At 44.8% G+C, this 21,659-nt stretch overlaps 1 protein-coding gene across 1 annotated transcript in view; it reads right to left on the bottom strand.

Moving 5' to 3' along the window:
- Positions 1-21,059, bottom strand: part of Spg21 (SPG21 abhydrolase domain containing, maspardin) — a 28,544-nt gene extending 7,485 nt beyond the window's left edge. The window contains exons 1-5 of the mRNA XM_032910021.1: positions 20,835-21,059; positions 16,802-16,888; positions 12,258-12,419; positions 7,606-7,686; positions 5,279-5,424 (exon numbers count right to left, since the gene is read on the bottom strand). Coding sequence (XP_032765912.1) covers positions 5,279-5,424; positions 7,606-7,686; positions 12,258-12,419; positions 16,802-16,864 — 452 coding nt within the window. The 5' untranslated portion in view covers positions 16,865-16,888; positions 20,835-21,059. The remainder of the gene's footprint in view (positions 1-5,278; positions 5,425-7,605; positions 7,687-12,257; positions 12,420-16,801; positions 16,889-20,834) is intronic.
- Between the last annotated feature and the right edge of the window lie 600 nt (positions 21,060-21,659).

Raw genomic sequence — 21,659 nt, 5'->3', positions numbered from 1 at the left:
CACAGAAAAGGAGAGTGATCTTTACCACTGAAGCTCCATCACAGCAGGACGCCTGGAATCCAGAGAAAGGGTGAACAACCAGCCTGAGTTACACAGTGAGTCTGAAGCTGGTGTGTGTGTGTGTGTGTGTGAGAGAGAGAGAGAGAGAGAGAGAGAGACAGACAGACAGACAGACAGAGACAGAGAGAGAGATAGGGAGATGATGACTGAAAAAGAAAAAAATCCCAAGAATTCTTCAAGTAGGTTTACAGATAAATGAATGCTTAAATAAAATGGAACTTGGGTAATCTTAGCAGTGACATAACTTGAATCTATTCGCAAAGGTAAAAACACGTTTGGGTCTGTTAATAAACAAGTTTTCTTAAACTGCGCATGTAGAGAAACAGTTTAGGGTTGCTTTGTTCTTGACCTGAACCCAAAAGTGAGGTCACCAGGAGTGAAGATTGGAACTAGCATGTAATTCTATATAAGCAAGATTACAGAAAGGAATTATGCTGCATTCTGATGAAAACATCATAAAATATAGCTTACTGAAAAGAACTGTCTAAATTTGGATGTTTCTGTAAAGTTTGTTTTAGACTATAACTCTGTTGTTACTGTTTGGCTGAGACTAGAGAGCCTGGCTGCGGGAACTTGCTGTACAGAGCAGCCAGCCTTGCTTCTTGCTCCACAGCTAACGGCGTGCACCAGCACACATGGTCTGATGATCTGCATTTCAAGGAAGGAAGCAGGAAACATGAGCGAAACGCAAAGAAAGGCACAACTATGAAGTAAGTACGAAGACATTCTGTGGAGAAGGAAGTTAAAAACAGAATTTGTTTTCTAAAAAGGATTTGTTTGGGAGAATAATAAATTGTTCATCCTGAAGTAGAATGGTTAGATTGCTCCAAATGGTACAAGAAGGGCAAGGAAACACCACAGCGAGTAACAGAAAGCTTGTGAAGGAGAACCCGAAAGAGAAAACCGAGATTAAGGAAGCTAGGCAGTTGGGCCAGGCAGCTGCTTCCCCTCTGGCCAGGCCTGTGGAGGTCTCGGGTGTTGGACATTTACAACATGGCTTGCTTAACTGACAGAATAACAACCTTCCCCACAGAAAGACTTCCTTCCAAGGAGTAATTCACTCTATCTTTGCGGTGTATTGACTGTACATGCCATTACCAGGAGATGAAGGAACACTGACTGATCAGACGAGGCAGGAGGGACAAGTAGATCCCCAGTGGCTAACAGCACCCATTCCGATGATGAGACTATACTGGGACACAACTGATGGGGAATGCCTCCCCGGGAGCATTACTGGACATGAATGCTATCAGGCTTTAGGAAGTGCTGAAGGGTTTCCCAAACAAGAGACTCAACCAGATCGGGAGCAACACCAAAATGCCAAAGATCCACTTCAGGTCCTAGAGAGGACAGATCAGTGCTGACCGTGAGGTAACACAACATGTGGCATGTGCATATTTAAAGCAGAATAAGGGCTACAATGTGGCTTGGTTGGTAGAGTGCTTGCCTAGCATGCAAAAAGCCTTGGGTTCAATCTCCAAGACTGCATAAATTCGGTATAGTGGTTCACACCCTATAATCCCAGCCCTCGAGAGGACCGGGACTTTTAGGTCACACGCAGACAGCTGGAAGCCAGCCTAGAAAGCATGGAACCCAAAACAAAAACCCAACAAAACAGAGCTGGGGAGATGGGTCAAAGGGTAAAGTGCTTGCCCTTCAAGCATGAGGGCTGGAGTTCACATCTGTAGTGCCTGAGTCAATGCCGGGAGTGTGTGGGAGGTCAAGGCAGGGGATTCCCCGGGTAAGGTGGCAGCTTCTAGACTCTGCCTCTATCTGAGACAATGATGGTGGAAGATATTAGATACCAATCTCTGCCTCTGAACACACGACTGCCCCCCTCTACACCCCCATAAAAATCAGAATAAGAGAGATCTATAAAGGATTGAGGGAGCATTTGTACAAACCTGTTCTGGGGGAAATGATGTCACACTTATGGTGTTTAATAACACACAGCGGGGCTGGGGATTTAGCTCAGCGGTAGAGCGCTTACCTAGGAAGCGCAAGGCCCTGGGTTCGGTCCCCAGCTCCGAAAAAAAGAACCAAAAAAAAAAAATAACACACAGCAACTGCAGGAGGAGGGAGCCAGACACAGGCTGCCTCCTTGCTGGCTGCTGTATTAGACTGGAGGAAAAGCTCTCTCCAAGCACTGAGGTGCCTGAGGCAAGGGACTGGCACACCTCGGCCAAGGCGGAGGAACAGCAGAATAGAGCGCTCTAATGTGAAGGTATGAGGGCTGGAAGGAAGACTGGGAGGTTCACAGACACAGAAAGACTCAGAGAACTTATGACACTATACAACTGCCCATAGGAGTCCTGGGTAAATCTGACAGGCAACAATCACTTGATTTCCTGCTGGATACCAGTACTATTTGTTCAGAACTGAAATATTAGGTAGCCAGGACAAAAAAATAGCACTTTACAGGCGACTTACTTCTTCTGATGAGAGGCTTGGAAAGGCAGAGGCCATCCTTTTGTAACCTTCAGAATGCAACTCTGGAAGTCAGCCCAAAGCATAGGTTCTTATAGATGCTAAAGTGCCTATTTCCCTTCAGGGACAAGATCGCCCACCTACCTATCCCACATGCTCAAGTAACCTTTCCACCAGGACAGCTCAGGACCAAGGTCCAGCTGAACAACCTGAAGTCACTGAAACAGCCCTGGGATGGGGGCGGACAGGGCTCAGAGCAAGACAAAGTTTAATTCTCAGATAGAACTGCCATAAAAGAAGGGGAAAAGATCCTCAACTCATCACCCTTGGAGAGAAGGGTCAAGCTTCATGTCTTTTTGTAACTAGACTTAGTCATTTTATGTGTAAGTGGTTTATCTGCACGTATGTCTGTGCACCACATGCTTGTACTAGCTGGGCATAATGGAATGAGCCTCTAATACTGGCAGATGTCTGAGTTTAGTGAGATCAAAAAAAGGAAAATCTTTAATATCTATAAATATAAAATCCTGCCAGACTCCACATAACATCAGCACTCAAAAGACACCTATCAAGGTCTAAGGGAATAGACTTGGGGAGAACCTGCTCTCCTAATGCCATTCATCTGCTGACAACTCCTGCTTTTGGAGATTACAGGGACCCCCTTCACAGTTCCAGGAGAAAACAATCCCAAGAACTATTTGCACGTAAGCGGCAGGACAGAGAAGTGACTGGATTATTTAGCCAACCCTGGGCACAACCTGCCTTGTGCTAAACCATAGACACACACACAACTCACCTACTCACGGTCTGCTTTGTCCTAAATACTGTACTTCTCAACCTTCCTAATGCGCCAACCTTTAGTACAGTTCGTGTTGTGGTGACCCCAATAAATGAAATTCATTCCATTGCTACTTCACAGCTGTAATTCTGCTACTGTTATGAATTATAACCCCAAAATTTTTGGAGATAATAGGTTTGTCAAAAAGGTCATGACCCACAGGTTGAGAACTGCAATCCTACAGGCAAGGACGCATTTGTTGGTATTTAAACAAGTTCAGGCGGCATCTAACTAGATATGGGATAAGTGACTGTTTTTGTTTTCTCCCTTCGCAGAATTTGGAACCCAAATAATGGGTTTAAGGTAAAACCTCTGTATGAGGTTTTTGTTTTTGTGGTTTGAGACAGTCTCGTCTCGTCTGTTATCTTAACTAGCCTCAAACGTCTGACAATTTCTCCTCCAGTGTTCTTAGAGCTGGGATGACAGGTTCATGTCACCACAGCTTGCTTCTACCATGAGGCTTTTAAGTGACATTTAAGTCTAGAAAGAATGAAGTCCCGAGGGCTGAGACTGGAGTTCACTGTCTGAATACTTGCCTGGCAGGCACCAAAGCCTTAGGACAAGCTCTGCGTATGTTCCCTCCTATATCCTCTCCTTCTTAAAGAGGAAGAGGAAATTACCCAGCTATTCTACTGGCCAGTCCCAGTGTGAGCTATGAGTTACCTCTGCACTGAATTGTACTACTCTGCTCCCAAATGATGTCTCTGACATCAGGCTCCCAAGCAGAACTGTCTATAGACCATTCATTCAGCTCTCTGGGCCTCTCTGATCAGACTTGCTGAGCATGTGGAGAGGCAATGAGCAGATTGTAAAGTGGATAAGTAAAAAAAAAAAAAAAATTACAAGAAACCCAGAGACAGAGCAATGGCTCAGAAGACACAAAATGCCATCTAGGAAGTTAGTTTTAGCCAAGGAAAAGCAGGTTGTTAATATCTTGCAGTTACTATTGGGTGCTCAAAGCATCCCTAGGTGATCATAATCTACTGTCATGGCTACAAGAAGGATAACCTACTAGTTAGAAAGCTGGTCTATAAAGCAAGGTGAAGGCTGCTAGGGTTGGTTACAACTCGGTTCTAACTAGATCTCTGGTTCCTCAAATTGGTTTATCTCGATATAAACCTTCACATATTGATAAAGAAAGACCTAAAGAACAGGACTCTCTCTCTCTCTCTCTCTGCGCGCGCGCGCGCGCGTGTGTGTGTGTGAGAGAGAGAGAGAGAGAGAGAGAGAGAGAGAGAGAGAGAGAGAGAGATGCCAGAGGACACAGGACACAGCTGTCTTCCTGTATCACTCTTGCCTTATTCTCTTGAAACAGGGTTTCTTACTGTTTTTAGGTTAGGCTGTCTGTCTGGCTAGCAATCTTTCTGTCTCCACCCCTACCCAACCTGGCAGTGGGGTTACAACCTCAAACATCAGGACTCACACCTGAGGTGTCCTGACATGGCTCATACTCACACAAAGATTCAAAATAAAACGTTAAAATCAATGAAAGGATGGTTGAGAGGAGCCTGGTACCTTACTGGTTGCTACTGAAGCAATTCTACTACGTAAATCTTTCTGAAGAACAGGACATCGAGTGTCAAGATCACACCATTATGAACTAAGTGTTCTTGTCTTTCCACTGGTGATCGCTCCTCAGGGCAATAACCCAGAAAGGAAGGAAAGCAAACTGTATGATTTATAGCAGAGCATGACAGAATATTGGGGAAACCCACAGGAAACTGTGTCAATTTAGAGAGATGATCTTACAAGATAAGCAGGACAGGACAACATGTTACTGTAGCAACAACATCTGTTACTGTAGCAACATCTGTTACTGTATCATGACTACATGCCAACCCAACTGAGTAAAGACTTGAATGTGGCATTCACAGCATTCTCTTCTAGTCAACTTCCTATTCCCACTGCATCAAAATCCCCTCAAAGCCTACATCTAAAGATGTACATCCTTACCTGTTTGCAGTCCATGTTTGGTTGAAAATAGACGTGTCACTGAAGGCATTGCACAGGATCAGAGAGTGCACTCTGGGAGACTTGTGAGTGTATTCAGCAAATTTCTGAGCCAAAAAGCCTCCCAAAGATGCCCCAAACAGATGGACCTAATTACAAATAAACATAAGGCAGATCCTAAAATACTGAGTTGTTTCATTTGCTGTTAATCACAGAATATGTCATCAAATGTCTACAGCAGTTATAAATTTAACAAATATTTTATTTAAATAAATGTATTTACCCCATCAAGAAAACAATATACTAGAGGGTTAAAAACATGACTCAGCAGTTCAGAGTGCTTGCTGCAGGCATGAGGACCAGGGTTTGGATCCCAACAGATATGTGAGAGCTGGTGTTCTGAACATACCTGGAGTTCCTGACCCTGTCTCAGAGGAATGACGGAAACACTTAACATCCTCTGCTGACCTCTGAAGTACACTCACACAAGTAAGTAAAGAGAACAAACAAACCCCTCCGGAAAAAAATCTGGGTATGGTTGTGGGGAGTGGAGGTGAATGAATGGGTACCACTGTAGCACTGCCACGCCAAGGACCCATGGGGATGGCAAAGCCTCCCTCTGGACCAAATATAAGTGTTGACAAGAAACTGACCTTCAGCGTTTTATCCATCAGTGTGTGCACACTATTAAGCACAGCTTCCTCCTCTGGGATGACTGCTCCCCTCTACCTCCCACCTCCTTGTTCAGCTGCAGAATAGTAAATAATTTAAAACCTGCCTCCTTGCTCAATGGTGTACAATAAATTCACTGATAAACTGCAGGTGCATCTGCGTCAGAGTGCAAGGCCCACCAGAGCCCAGCTTTTCCCTACTCAAGTCTGACCTTCCTTCATGCCCTGTCACCCGATATAGCTACATGGTTTGCAGGGAGTGATGGCTCATACCTCTAACTCTCCCAGCATTTGGGAGGTAGAAGATCCAGAGTTCAAGATCATAGTTGACTACATAGTGAGCTTGAGACCAGCCTGGGCTACACACACACACTCACTCTGATCTAATACTCTGGAAACCAAAACCTTTTTGAAGACATAATTTTGATAAAATCTCAGATTTAATAGCACTTTGGATCTTCAGATCAGGGACATTCAGCTGGTAAAATGTATGCAACGAGCCTAAGATTTGAGATGTATGTCTAGCATTTGAGACAGGGATACTCAACCTGTGCTGACCCACACTGCAATGGAAAGAAGGGCCACATCGTATATCATTATACTGGGGTGAAATGTTCAGAGCAGATAAGGTCATAGAAACATGACAGATTTGGTTGCAGGGCTAAGGGGAAAATGGGGAATTACTGCATCATGGGAAAAAGTGTGTGTTTATGTGTAGATGCAAGCACAGATGTCATGGCCTGCTTGTGGGGGTCACAGGATGTAGGAGGCCCCGAGGTCCTTGTGCTCACAGATAAGCACTAAGGAAACCAGGAATGTTAGGCACACAGGGCTGTCTCTTCAAAGGCAGAGATATATAACCTGTTTTCCGCCCAGAAGGTTGGAGGGTAGTTAATAGCCTAGTGACTTCCGTGCTACCTGTATGACCATACCAGACCCTTAAGATATCACCGTAGTCAACCTACAGAACCCATCTTTATAGACGATGTCACAGGTAGTTTATGAAGAGTTTCGATGTAGTCTGCCTTACACAATATTGGGCACACAGGATGAGCTGATTATCCCCAGGAAACTTTTAATTGTGCTGTGCTTAAATAAACTGCCCGTGTGAGACTACAGTGGCTACTGAGCTGTGTTGAGCTAACTGCTCTTCCTGAGACTGTTCACTGGCCTTGGCGGTCACAGAAGCCCTCCACGACTGGCGTTAATGTTCAACTGACAGCACAGCCACCCACAGCCAGGGGCTCTCTTCATCTGTCCGGGGTCCCTGGGATGGCTTGGTGGCCAGTGCCTTTACAGTGCCTTTACCGTCTTATTGGCCCAATAAATTTCCTTTTTGGGATGGTGAGAAAAAAATGCTCTGAAGTTGACAGTGTTGACAGCTACAACTTTATCTGGAAATCTAACACATGTGCCTACTTTAAAACGGTACATTGTGTGCTTTGTGAATTCTATCACAGTAAAGCTATTTATTAAAAAATAAGGGGTTGGGGATTTAGCTCAGGGGTAGAGCGCTTGCCTAGGAAGGGCAAGGCCCTGGGTTCGGGCCCCAACTCCGAAAAAAAGAACCAAAAAAAAAAAAAAAAAAAAAAAGACAACCTTAACCTTTTACAGCAGTCACACTCCAATCACACTCTAAGTCATTGGTTTACTACTCACTTTATCCAACTGTAAGTGGTCTAAAAGTTTTCTGAATCCATCACAGAATTCAAGATGGTCCCAATAAACTGGATACTGCAACTGAAATAAAAATTTTACTTTATGTTAAACATTTAAAATGCACGGCCTATTTGAATGGTTCAGGATCACATAACACTTCCTACTGCCCAAGCTTTGTTTCTTACTTGAGTTTGTGAAAATAACATTTTAAATTTTATTTTTTTAAAGATTAATCTTGGGGCTGGAGAGATGGCTCAGCGGTTAAGAGCACCCGACTGCTTTTCCAGAGGTCATGAGTTCAATTCCCAGCAACCACATGGTGGCTCACAACCATCTGTAAAGAGATCCGATGCCCTCTTCTGGTGTGTCTGAAGACAGCTACAGTGTACTTATATATAATAAATAAAATAAATCTTTAAAAAAAAAAAAGATTAATCTCGCTGGGTGGTGGTGCACACCTTTAATCCCAGCACTTGAGGGGCAGAGGCAGAGGATCTCCAATTCTGAGGCCAGCCTGGTCCACAGAGGAAGTCCCAGGACAGCCAGGTCTATACAAAGAAACTCTTGTCACAAAACAAAACAAACTCCTTATGTGTCTGTGTTTGAAAGCCATAGGCACACAGGTGCCAATGGAGAGCAGAAGAGGTGTCAGACCCCCTGGGGTTGCAGTTTTGGATGATTATGAGCTGCCATGTTGTTTCTGAGAATTAAACCTGGGTCCTCTGGAGAGCAGCCAACGCTCCTAACCTCTGACCCATCGATGCGGCTCCATACAACAATTTCAATCCACATCGATCTCCGTTCCAAATAGTCTGAGGGCCAAGGGCACCTACTGCAGAGATCATCAGGTAAACAAGCCCAGTTTCATTCTGAACTCAGACCATGAGGTTCAGAGAGCCAGGAGAGCCAGAAATAAAATGCTTTCTCATGAAGACACTCTCCACTCCCTTTTAGTAGCATTTAAGGAATTGCTCAATAAAATGGCCCTTTGCAATCTTCATCTTTCTGTACTTTCACTTACAATACAAATAAAGTATGACAGCTAAGAAGCCCGTCTGCTAATGTCACTGGCAAGTATAAGTGACAAGCTCATTTCTAGGAACCGAGACTTTTCTCCTAAGAATTTCTCTACCCGTGTGTCTCTGAGTGTGTTTTGTATGACTGTATGTCTCTCTGTGTGTGTATGTCTCACGTGTTCGTGTGTCTTGTGTAGCTATATGTCTCTCTGTGTGTGTGGTCTCTGTGTATGTGTGTCTTGTGTATCTATATGTCTCTCTCTCTTTCTCTCTTCTCTCTCTCTCTCTCTCTCTGTGTGTGTATTGCTACGGATGGGACTCGGTGCCTGTGTGTTCAAGCAAGCCATCTTCAGCCTCCTCATTAAAAAATACCTATATATCTCTATATATCTACCTGGCAGTCTCATTTTGTTGTTTTAAGCCCTCAGATTTATATTGCCATTGAAGAAAAAAATCACTGGGATAGATACTGGATTTGATATATTTTATTATAAAATTCTATTCATGATAAGACTTCTGGAACATGATATAGATGTTACCATAAAAGAAAAGGGAATGTATTTAATAAGGCTTTAATTTGAAAGTCTTCACACTAAGCTCAAGGCATGACCCAGTGGTAGACCATGTGCTCAGAGTACACAGGCTCTGAGTTTAATCCCTAAGACCAAACAGAACAAACCAAAATCAATACCACATGCTGGCGACAAAGCTGTACACGATACAACACTGCCCCACCCCCACTCCCAATTAAATCTGAGTAAATCTGAATAAAATCAGTAGACTTTAGCTAACATCCTGCAGGGCTGGAGAGATGGCTTAGCGGTTAAGAGCACTTGCTGTTCTTTCAGAGGCCCCAAGTTTGATCTCCAATATCCACACTGGGCAGCTCACAATTGACACATGGACACAAAGACACAGGAGACATATACACCCAAAGACCACATACACAGAGAGACATACAGACACACAAGACACACAGAGAGACACACATGGAGAAATTCTTTGGAGAAAAATCTCAGTCCCTAGAAATGACCTTGTCACTTAGGAGTCCAGTTACAGGAACTCCTCTGACAAGCTGTGTTGCTCCTGCTCGTGCTCTCTCTCTTGCGCTCGCTCTCTCTCTCGCTCTCTTGCTCTCTCTTTCAAAATAATAAAATAAATATTAAAAAAATAAATGGTATGTTAGCATGAAGTTTACACTAACATCACATCGCAGGAGACAGAATTTATTAACATGGGTTTGCATGGAGAAACATGCAGCAAAGTATGGTGAACGGACAGAAATCTATAATATATGAATACCTCAAACATCACTTTGTGGCTGTTAAGCAGAAATTTGTTTAAAATCAAAAGTGGGCTATGGATGTGGCTCTGTAAGTGAAGTACGTGGGCACACCCATGAAGACCCAAGTTTGGATTCTCAGCACCCAGGTAAAAACTGGTAGGCGGTGTATGTCCGTAACTCCAGTGTTGGGCTTTTTTTGGGGGGAAGGAGGTAGTAGCCAGATCCCCAAAATTCGCTGGCTAGTCTCTCTGAATGGTGCTCCAGCTTTGGTAAAAGACTATCTTAAAATACAGGGTAGAGAGGCTGGCAGCAGGTGGAGGAGCCTTGTTCAGAGAGGGCGTTGTCCACTGAGCTAGCTTGCCAGCCTGCTAACCTACCAAAGAGTGACAGTTTTGAATACACTACTGACTTTTTCTGCATTCACCCGATGGCTAAAGAAATGGGGTCAGAGGGCTGGAGAAATGGCTCAGTAGAGGACCACCAAGCCTGAAGACTGGAGTTTGATTCCTGGGATCCTCGCGCAAGTTGTCCTCTGACGTCTATACAACAAACATACCAACCAACCAAACAACAAATGTAAAAAAGAACCCTGCAGGATATGGTGACATATTCCTTGGATTCCATCACTGAGGATGCAGAAGCAGGTGGATCTGTGACTTTGAGGTCAGCCTGGTCCCCAAGATCCAAAATAACCAGGGCTACAGAGAATTTGTCTCGGGGGGAAAAAAAAAAAAAAAAAGCTGGGTTTGGTGGCACACGCCTCTCAGGAGGCAGAGGCAGAGGCAGGTAGATCTGAGTTTGAGGTCGGCCTGGTATACAGAGTGAGTTCCAGCACAGAAGATCAGACAGAGGTAAGGCCTCTGAGGCCTGTCAGCCTGAGGCAAGAAGCCCAGCAGTATTTGCTTTCCAGAGGGCCGATTCCGAAAGGCAGCTCAGGTTCCGCCCAAGGCTGCGGAGGCCCGGGGTGCTCACTGTCCTGGAGTGCTGTGTGTGAAGGATGACTGAATAATACCCAGGACACAGGAGGATTAGCCTCAGAGATTCTTTCTCTGTCAGATGAAGACAGAGAGAAGGCCTGGAGGCAGTGGTGATGCCAACTGTTCTCCCAAGAAAAGGGCTGACAGGAGAAGAGGAGCTGTCTGCTGGGACCTCTCATGTGGAACCCAGCTTCCTTCTCTGATGTTAACACTGCTTGTCAACTCTCAAGACTCGAGGCTCACCCTGGAGGCTGGCCTCTTTGAATGGCCATGAGGGGCTATCTACATTAGGCTGAGGTGGGAAGACCTTACCTGACTGTGTGCAGCACCATTCCATGGACTGGGGTCAGAGGTCAGAGAGTGAACATAAAAAGGAGAAAGTGAACTGAGCACCCGCATTCTCTCTCTGCCTCCATCTGCCTCAAGCCCCTGCAGCCGTGACCACGGTGATCTGTGCCCTTGAACTGTGAGCCAATGAACTCTCCCCTCCTTACGTTGCTTCTGTCATGTGTTCTGTCCCTGCAATATTCAGAGTCGCTAATTCCCCTCCCAACACAGGAGACAGTGACTGACATGGATTACAACAGCAGCCCACAGGGAGCATGGGACATTACGCTGCAGTCCCAGAAGCCACTGCAGCTCACATTTACAAGCTTTTGTTGTGCAAACCTAGTTCCTTAATTTAAAACTACTGATTAAATAAAAAAACGGCTACAGCCAATTGCTAGAGGAATTAGAGCAAGGTTTGGAGTTACCTGGTTGCAAGTAGAGAGCATGAGAAGGAGGAGCCATGAGGAGAGGTGCCAGGGGCACATGCAAGGAGAAACAGCAGACACTTGGGGAACAGCAAGTACCACCACTTGGTGGTAGCTAGGCCAGCAGTTACAAAAGTGGATTAGAAGGTAGCCCCCAGTAATTGTCAAAGCCAAATAAAATGACCCTTGTTTGAGCCTCATTTCTTTGTAAGCTGGTCAGGGATGAGCTTAAATTGATTGCACTACAAACCTTTATCACAAGCCACAGAATCTTCAGCTTAAAGAAATTCAGAAGGACAGTGGGACACTAGATCAAGTCTTAAGCCTGTTAAGAAATACTCAGAAATCAAAGCCTTTTTTGATGACACCTTGAGGATACTTTAAAAGAAACCCAGGGCAGGCTACACAGCTTAGTGGGATGGAGCCATTTATAGTAAGCGTACACTTAATGGTAGAGCTCTCAAATAGCCATGGGTTTGAGAAACCACAAGAAAACTAAAGGCTCCTTGACTGAAAATACAATACTTCAAATAACGAGTTCCCATTACTATAGTTAGTCAGAAACAGAAAGGCAAAGCCCCAGGAATCTCAGATTCAGTGTTGAAGAAGCCATACTTACAGCTATAACCCGGTAACCCCATCCAGTCAAAGCCAAAATCTGCTGGAAAAACACATCTGCAGTTCCACTGACGGGAGGAAGAAAGATGAGAGGACACCTGATGCTTCTGGGGCCAGCATCATAGAGTGACCAGATCTTACTGTCATCATCATCCACGATTATCTGGAGGGAAGATTAAAAGGGAAGAAAGGAACATCTTGTGTGTGTGGGTTTGAAGGTGCTGGTTTGCAACAGCCACTGTCAATTGTAATAGACCTGTCCTGTTTGTTACAGGACAGTATGGGGATTGAGGATGAGTACCCACAATAGGCCGCTCTGGTTTCCCTTCCCTTAGTGCACTTCATAAACTTCCCAAGAACAGACTTTCAACCATTTAACTGTTTTTAATTGTTCCGTTTTCATCTTGACTGTCCATACAGAATAATGGGAAATCTGTTCTGTTTAGCAGTAAACAGTAAACTCTGCATGGTGTTTTATATTTTCCATGCAGGAGGGAGAGTATGTGTGTATGTGCGTGCATGCGTGCATGTACATAAGAGTAGTTTGCAGTCATTCTTGAGTGCTGGCCCAGCAGAGTCAGAGACTAAACAGGGCACGCAAGAAGGAACTGGGAATCTGGCTATGGAGAGCTAGGCAGACCCCAGATGCTTCAGAATCCAATGTGGAGCAAATCTGAGAGGGAGGGGATTTCACTGACAGATGAAGGACCAGGTAAGTATATGTGTTCGTCACCGGCTCAGGAAATGCTTCAAACAGTTCACTTGAGGATGGGACGTGGGAGAAAGTAAATTGTTTTTAGGAAAGGGACATGGAGGAGGCTGTCAAAAGCCTTTGTCATTTAGTGTTCTTAGCTTGACGGGGAAGAAAGAACATGAAGGGAGGCAAGCGCTTCACACAAACCCGATGCAGCCTAGTTGTTATTTTCCTTCCCTGCGCCAACGCCTGCCAGTTCAAATAATAGTTATCTTTCTTCTCCCCGAGTGCTCCCAGCTAGCAGGACTGTGGACTCCACAATGTCCCTCTGTGGGTAGCAATTGACTAACCAGGGTCATTGGTGTCACCAAGAGCTGACAAATGGAGCAAAGCAAGGTCCAGGGGATTTAAATAATCTCTGTTGGGCCTTCCTGATGGATGAAAACACACATTTCATGTTTGGACCTTTGTGTTGTGCTCTTTGTTTTGATTCCTATGTTATCTTTTCCCTGTGATTGTGGCTTGTTTAAAATTAAAAGAAAAAAGCAACCAATCAAATCCAATGACCTTTTCAGCCTACACAACAAATTCTAAGTCTTGTAAAACCATGTGAGAAAGCACAAATCTCAATTTTAACCAACTTGGGAGGAAAACAACACAAACACCAGGTTCTGAAACAGTAGCTTATACACATATATTCTGAAACAGCATGTTCTGTGAACTGACAGAGGAATTCTGAACACACACCGTAAATAACCAAAGGTATTCAACTTCCTCTGGGTTCTCTGAATGCCAGACTCATCAGAACTTCATCAGAACACAGTATTTGCTTGATAACTTTTGTTTTTGTTTTATTCAAGAACAGGACTTCTCTGTGCAGCCCTGACTGTCCTGCATCTTAAAACCAAAGCACCGTAAAATTTCAAGCAAATGTATCATGAAAGACAAGTGTAGGGGGAGGAACCTATCAATGAAGTGACTTATAAGAATATTTAGGTCAGCTTGGAGGTCTTGGGGCTGAGTGAAGGAGCATGCTGAGGAAGTGAATCTATCAAGAGTTCATGGGAGTTACCTGAAAGGCTGAGGGAGAGGGACCCTACTTCAATGCTGACAAGTTTCCTGAGAAGCAAAAAGTAAAAGGGGCGCCCTTTATAAGCAGCCCAGTTAGTCTGACTCTGAAACCAGAATACTTTGATTCTTAAGCCAAAGTCTAGTAGGCAATATGATCGCTAATATGCTAGTTAACTCCACAGACCTCAGGTTTCTTGTCCATAGGACACACCTTGTTGAACTGTCGGGAGCATTAAGATACCTGGGGAGTTTCTCAACGGGGCCAGGGCTGTTAGCAGGAAGTCTCTGCCTGGGCAAACTAGCTCAGATTTCTATATAAACTCACACTTGCCCCATACTCTCTCAGGTACCTGCTTTGCTAAGATGACTATAACAGACAGCACTGATGATCCTGACATCACAGAATCCAACACTGCTGCAGGGCACCAGCAAAGACTCCCTCTGTGACAGGAATGGTCTTTGTGTAGGATTAACACGGGGCTCACAGTCGACAGCAGTTTCAACCGAACGGCTGAGGGTTTACATACCCTAAGCAGATGGGCTCCGGAGGATGACTAGGGTTGAGTAAGTATGTATCTACGGTGTTTGGGTGAGAGTGGTCCTCAGAGGCTCATGTATTTGAATACTTGAGCCTCAGTTGGTGGAACTGTTTGGGGAGGATTAGAAGGTGTGTCTTAAGGGGAGGTGATGTGTCACTGGGGATGGGCTTTGAGATTTTAAAAGATTCCCAGTACTTCTTTCTTTACCTCGTGCCTGCTGATCAGGAGGATCTCAGCCACTGCTCCAGCACCGTGCTTGCCTACAATGCTCTGCCACACTCGTCACAGAGTCTAACTGACCCTCTAAAACTGTAAGCCCCAAATAAACTTTGATAAGTTGCCTTGGTCATGGTTTTAAGAAAGTAGTTAAGAATGTAGAAGAATGCAGATCGATCCATGCTTATCACCCTGTACAAAGCTTAAGTCCAAGTGGATCAAGGACCTCCACATCAAACCAGATACACTCAAACTAATAGAAGAAAAACTAGGGAAGCATTTGGAACACATGGGCACTGGAAAAAATTTCCTGAACAAAACACCCATGGCTTATGCTCTAAGATCAAGAATCGACAAATGGGATCTCATAAAACTGCAAAGCTTCTGTAAGGCAAAGGACACTGTGGTTAGGACAAAACGGCAACCAACAGATTGGGAAAAGATCTTTACCAATCCTACAACAGATAGAGGGCTTATATCCAAAATATACAAAGAACTCAAGAAGTTAGACAGCAGGGAGACAAATAACCCTATTAAAAAATGGGGTTCAGAGCTAAACAGAGAATTCACAGCTGAGGAATGCCGAATGGCTGAGAAACACCTAAAGAAATGTTCAACATCGTTAGTCACAAGGGAAATGCAAATCAAAACAACCCTGAGATTTCACCTCACACCAGTGAGAATGACTAAGATCAAAAACTCAGGCGACAAGCAAATGCTGCGAGGATGTGGGAGAAAGGGAACACTCCTCCATTGTTGGTGGGATTGCAGACTGGTACAACCATTCTGGAAATCAGTCTGGAGGTTCCTCAGAAAATTGGACATTGAACTGCCTGAGGATCCAGCTATACCTCTCCTGGGCATATACCCAAAAGATGCCCCAACATATAAAGAAAGACACGTGCTCCACTATGTTCATCGCAGCCTTATTTATAATAGCCAGAAGCTGGAAAGAACCCAGATGCCCTTCAACAGAGGAATGGATACAGAAAATGTGGTACATCTACACAATGGAATATTACTCAGCTATCAAAAACAATGACTTTATGAAATTTGTAGGCAAATGGTTGGAACTGGAAAATATCATCCTGAGTGAGCTAACCCAATCACAGAAAGACATACATGGTATGTACTCATTGATAAGTGGCTATTAGCCCAAATGCTTGAATTACCCTAGATGCCTAGAACAAATGAAACTCAAGACGGATGATCAAAATGTGAGTGCAGATCGCTCCTGAGAGACACAGCCAGAATACAGCAAATACAGAGGCGTATGCCAGCAGGAAACCACTGAACTGAGAACAGGACCCCTGTTGAAGGAATCAGAGAAAGAACTGGAAAGGCTTGAAGGAGCTCGAGACCCCATATGTACAGCAATGCCAACCAACTAGAGCTTCCAGGGACTAAGCCACTACCCAAAGACTATACATGGACTGACCCTGGACTCTGACCTCGTAGGTAGCAATGAATATCCTAGGAAGAGCACCAGTGGAAGGGGACGCCCTGGGTCCTGCTAAGACTGAACCCCCAGTGAACTAGACTGTTGGGGAGAGGGCAGCAAGGGGGGGAGGGTTGGGAGGGGAACACCCATAAGGAAGGGGAGGGGGGAGAGGGATGTTTACCCGGAAACTGGGAAAGGGAATAACATTCGAAATGTAAATAAGAAATACTCAAGTTAATAATAAAAAAAAAAAAAAAAAAAAAAAAAGAAAGTAGTTAAGAAAGTGTCACTGCAGAGAGTTCTATGAAGCTTAAGTTTCAGGGACGGAAACGGAGATGACTATACTGTCTACATTTTACTACATTATCCAAGGTTGAGTATATAAAAGGAATTACAAATAAGAAAATCTTCACACACCAAAGCTGACTGCATGTGACAGGGAACGGGTAACCTTTACACTCTGTAACATCTATTCACAGTATTTGGCAATAACCTTCACTCTCATACAATACTAAGGCTCAGCTTCTAAACCACATCCAAGTACCAGCTTTTGTGACTGTGAACTGCAGTAAAATCGTACTTACCTTTTTGAGGGGAACGGTACTTCTAAACCAATTATAATCTGGAGAGACTTTGATCTCTCCCATGATGAGTAGAAACAGAGGTTAACCCTGAAATAAAAGCAGATAGCAGTCTCACAGAAGGAATTCTCATTACATCTGACCTCAATGCAGAGGCTGGTCTAGCTGCACCAACAATACTTTCACCAAACAAACAGGGTTGTTTGCCTCATCCACAAAGACTTCAACTAGAGAGGACAACAGGACGGATCCCTTTAGTAGCTCCACAAGAGGACTCAGGTCTTGCAGAATTAAAGAAACACATTGGATACAGAATACTCTTTTTCACCCCATCCTACTTAGGAGACTCTGAACTCTTTTGACAGCACCTGAAGAATCCATTTTAATAAACTTCCCATATGCTTATAGGACATATATGACAAAGGGGTTAGTAAGCTTGTTTCCAGATGATTCACAACATGCCAAAATCTAACTTTAATTCACATGTAGCTAATACCCAAGACGTGTGTGTGTGTGTGTGTGTGTGTCGGGGGAGGGGGAGGAGCAAGCATGCCGTTTCCACTGATGTGATTAACAGATACAAACGCTGAGAGGTAGCTAGGTATGGCAGAGCATTTGCCTGACATGCACAAAGCCCTGGGTTCAATCCTCAGCGCTGGAAAGTTACACAGACATCTCTGAAACACCTATGATATAAATGTAAATATGCTGTAACTTATGACAAAATGTTTGTCTCTAGAGAAAAAAGGTATGTCTTTTAGTTTTGGGGGGGGTGTGTTTTGTTGTTTGGTGGTTTTTGTTTTTTGAGACGTGGTTTCTCTGTGCGGCCCTGGGCTGTCCTAGGACTCACTCAGTGAACCACACTGGCCTCAAACTCGGAGATCCACTTGCCTCTGCCAACTGCAGGGATTAACGGTGTTCAGCACTTTTGTGACCTTAGGTTAAGTCAGCCACCTCTGAGCTTGTTTCCTTTCTGTGGGTTTCATCTTTGTTTCACTAAAGCCTAGAATGGTTTGGCAGTCAGCCCACCTGGTCTGCTGACTGCAGGATGACTAACTCCCGAAGAGACTGGACCAGGCCCTCCGAGAATCAAGTTTCTCTGGGCTGTGAACTGGCTTTCCTCCTGTGCTCACACCCATACAGGAACCTGAAATGAAGGTCCCCGGTGCAGGTTCTTTTTGTCCAGAGGCCCTTCCACCCGCCCACTAGGAAGGGCTCACATGCATGGTGTCCCCCTACTTCCAGGGCAGGACTAGACCCCCTAGCAGGGTTGAGTTTGAGAGTCCAGAACTTAATTCTAGGCTGACTTTAATTTCCACTTTAGAAAAAGCTCAGGGCTAGCAAGGGTCAGAGGCTTCTAAACCCAATGAGACACTTCCTCATTCCTTGGTCCTCCTTCAGGGACCCAACACTGGGCTGCTGCCTTTAAGCATCACTAAACTGAACTTCAAGCACACGGAGGCAGTCTAACGTTAAACTCTAATTACAGTACTGATACCGGTCTCTTAGCTCAAAGCAAAGGAGATGCTTTAAGAGAGCGTTGTTAAAATTGTAAATTGTTTTAAAACATCAAGAAAATCACCACCAATCTTGTGCTGAAACCAGTGTGCACAGATGTGATTGTGAACACTAAAACAAAGAACACAATCCTTTATCTATTTTATCTAAAATATTAACATGTTTAAAAATATCTAAGTCATCTAAACTATTTCTCTTAACACATCTTTCACTATTTAAAATTGCTTTATATGATAGCTTCATACATTTATGTAATACATTTTAGTTACTTTAACTCTCCTGTCTCCCTTAAGTTATTACTTTAGAATGAAAGTCACTGCCAGAACATACAGTTAATCCTAGACTTGACAGGATTAATATAATAGGACAGACTTGAAATACCACCACAGCATCTGTACAGTTCCAACTGGAAACATTTTCTAGAATGTCTGCAAGAGGGAATATCAAATACAGGCTAAACAGCCAGGTGTGGGGATACATATCTTTTTTTTTTCCTTTTTTTTTTTTTTTCCGGAGCTGGGGACCGAACCCAGGGCCTTGCGCTTGCTAGGCAAGCGCTCTACCACTGAGCTAAATCCCCAACCCCAGGGATACATATCTTTAATCCTAGCCCTCAGAGGCTGACAGCTAGCTCTCTGTGAGTTCAAGGCCATCCTGGTCTACATAGTGAGTTCCAGGTCAGCCAGAGCTATACAGCAATAGTAAGACCCTGTCTCAAACACACAAAACTAAAACATCAATCAATTTGTTAAAGTTTACCTCTAGGATCAAACAACTTACAATAAAAATCATTCATAGTTTTGGAATCAGCTGCCACTCAAAACCAAACTACAGTACAAACACACAGGCAGGCAAACAAAGGAGTTACCCACTTCTTTCCCACAGCAGCAGAAGGGTAGTCCTTACCAAGTCTTCAGTATAATTCACAAGCACCTCAGTACTGAACACATTGTAACTAATCTCCATAGATAAGAGATTCCGCACAGCTGTGAGGACACTTTTGCAAGGACAGGTGGGTCTAACACTTGTGCTAGTTTGGTGCTGAGGAAAGGCGAGACAGTTACCAAATGTTGCGTAGGACCAGCTGATGGCTATGAAGAAAAAAATTCCCCGGCTGCAAAGCTAAAGCAGCTGCGAAGGGTATGAAAAGGAAAGTTTGTTCTAGCTCTCTTTCATCCACTTAAGCCGGATGCTTTCCCAAGTCACAAGAGAAACATTCTAAAAAGTCTGTGGCCCAGAAAGTTAGCTGAGATTGAGATCAAACTGGTCAGGATCAAAAAAGAAACATAGGCAGGGAGTTCGGGGCAGATTTGATTTCTCGTGACTCTGTTCTTTACAAAAACAAAAGCACCTGTTCAGGCTGGTGAGGAAAGAGCAACACCCTTTAATCAAGGAAAACCCTCCACCTATGCTAAGGACACCCAGTTCTTTCTGGACCTTGTGTTGCTGGACAATAAATTTGCTAGTTGTGAGCATGTACTTGTCCTTCAGAGTTTCAACAGAACATGCAGTTTATAGTTGAGGAAATCATCTTTACAAATGTTTAACACATGGTCAGTCACATATTGCTGGTCCTCTCAATGTATAGTTGGCTTGTATAGGGACAATCTGTGATTATTAATACAACCAATAAAAAAGTATTAGAACTTGAGAGTCTCTAGATGACCCAGCTATGATTCTGTGTTGGAGAATGCTCACCATGAGCTTTTACCACTGACCTACAGCTAAGGCCCTGCAGCAGGCCCTTTACTACAGATCTTCACGCTTCACCACACCTGTATGTATTAAATAGCTATCTTTCGAAGATTTCTCCAGGAACCTATCCACTTCTCTCTAAATGTCATGAGAGGAGAAGCCGCCTGCATGGCAACTTTCTGACACCTCGTTTCAAGGTCCTGGTGTAAAAGCTTTTTGAAAATTCATACATCACTATTAGACGACTTCCCGATTTGCAGAATCCTTGCAAAAAAAGAGAAGCTGGACCACTGCAGATGGAGACAAAGCAACGTCATCAGCACCTAACTTCTAACTCCCTGGGAAAAGAAGAAAAAAGGGTCATTCGCTCTCCCAGCTACATTCTTCATGACTCACTAACAGGCCTCACACCTAGTCTGAGGTAGGATCTCCAAAACAACTCTACTCGCAGCCCCTTAAAAGTTGACTGAAACCAAAATGTTCCTGAGTTTCTGCCCCGCAGCCCCAGGATAGGTGGCTCAAGGAAATGAGGATGTCTGACTAAGGATTTTGTGCTCCAGTCGCTATAGGGGCCGCCCTGGTTCCACTAGTTCAAGCACACCAACCATCTGCAATGAACAGAAAGCTGGACACACAGGCACATACGGACACACATAGGCGCCCGCGCACACGCACACACAGAGATATGGATCACGTGCATGGTCACAAGGACCGGCCCACTCGTGAACTCTGCTCATAAGTCACGCATGCTCCATACACGCCCACCTACAACCCTACACAGACCACACACCCACAGTCCTGCTTTCCAGGGCCTGCCCCTCACCTGCCGTGGCCGCTCCCGCGTCCCTTTCTTTCCAGCCTAGACGGCTCTTCGCCCCTGTTTGGGCGCAGCGGATGTAGTCGGGGGGGGACGTGGGTGGGGGGCGGCTGCAGAGCAGAGGCCCCTTGGGAGCAGCGGGCAGAGGGGGCGCGCGGCCGAGCAGCCAGAGGCCGCCGCCTCCCAGGTCTAGAACGGGCAGCTCCCCAGGCGCGCCTCCCGCTTCCGGGTTCCGAGGAGGCGGGACCAGATGGCGAGGAAGGGGCGGGGCTCTGGCGGTTACTATGGCGACGGGGATGGCTGGGGAGGCCCGGTGGTTCGGAGACTTCTTGCAGTGTACTAGAGGGCTGCGGAGGCTGTGAATAAGGGTCAGTCCTAGGTCACTTCTGATAGAAGCACCGAGAAGGAAGCTATGGTTGTGAAAGTCGGGGCTGTAAACCATGGGGATCTGCTTCTGCCTTTAGTTTTTAGGCGTCTTTATGCTTTTAGGAGGTGGGAGACACCTTTGGGCCACAGCTTTGGTGAATGGGCCTTGACATAGTCTTTTTTTAAAATTAGTATATATTAGTTCATTACAATGGCTTAATTAGGATATTTTGATACCTATATAAAGCATTTTGATCATTACCCTCTGTTAATCTCTGCCTCCCATTCCCCGTTTCCCCTCAGCTCCCCAACGGCAAATGCTTTCTCCTTCTGAAGCCCTGTCTCCTTTTGTGGCTTTGTGCTGATGTTGAGGGGACATGCTCAGCACTGGCTTGCCCTCTTTTATCAGGCATAGTCTAATCACTGTTCTTAGGAGAGAGGTGGCAGATGCCACAACACCTTTCA

Source organism: Rattus rattus, chromosome 8 (genome assembly GCF_011064425.1).
Source record: "Rattus rattus isolate New Zealand chromosome 8, Rrattus_CSIRO_v1, whole genome shotgun sequence".
NCBI lineage: Eukaryota > Metazoa > Chordata > Mammalia > Rodentia > Muridae > Rattus > Rattus rattus.
Note: the sequence above shows the minus strand (reverse complement) of the source record. Positions and strands in the feature narration are given on the sequence as shown.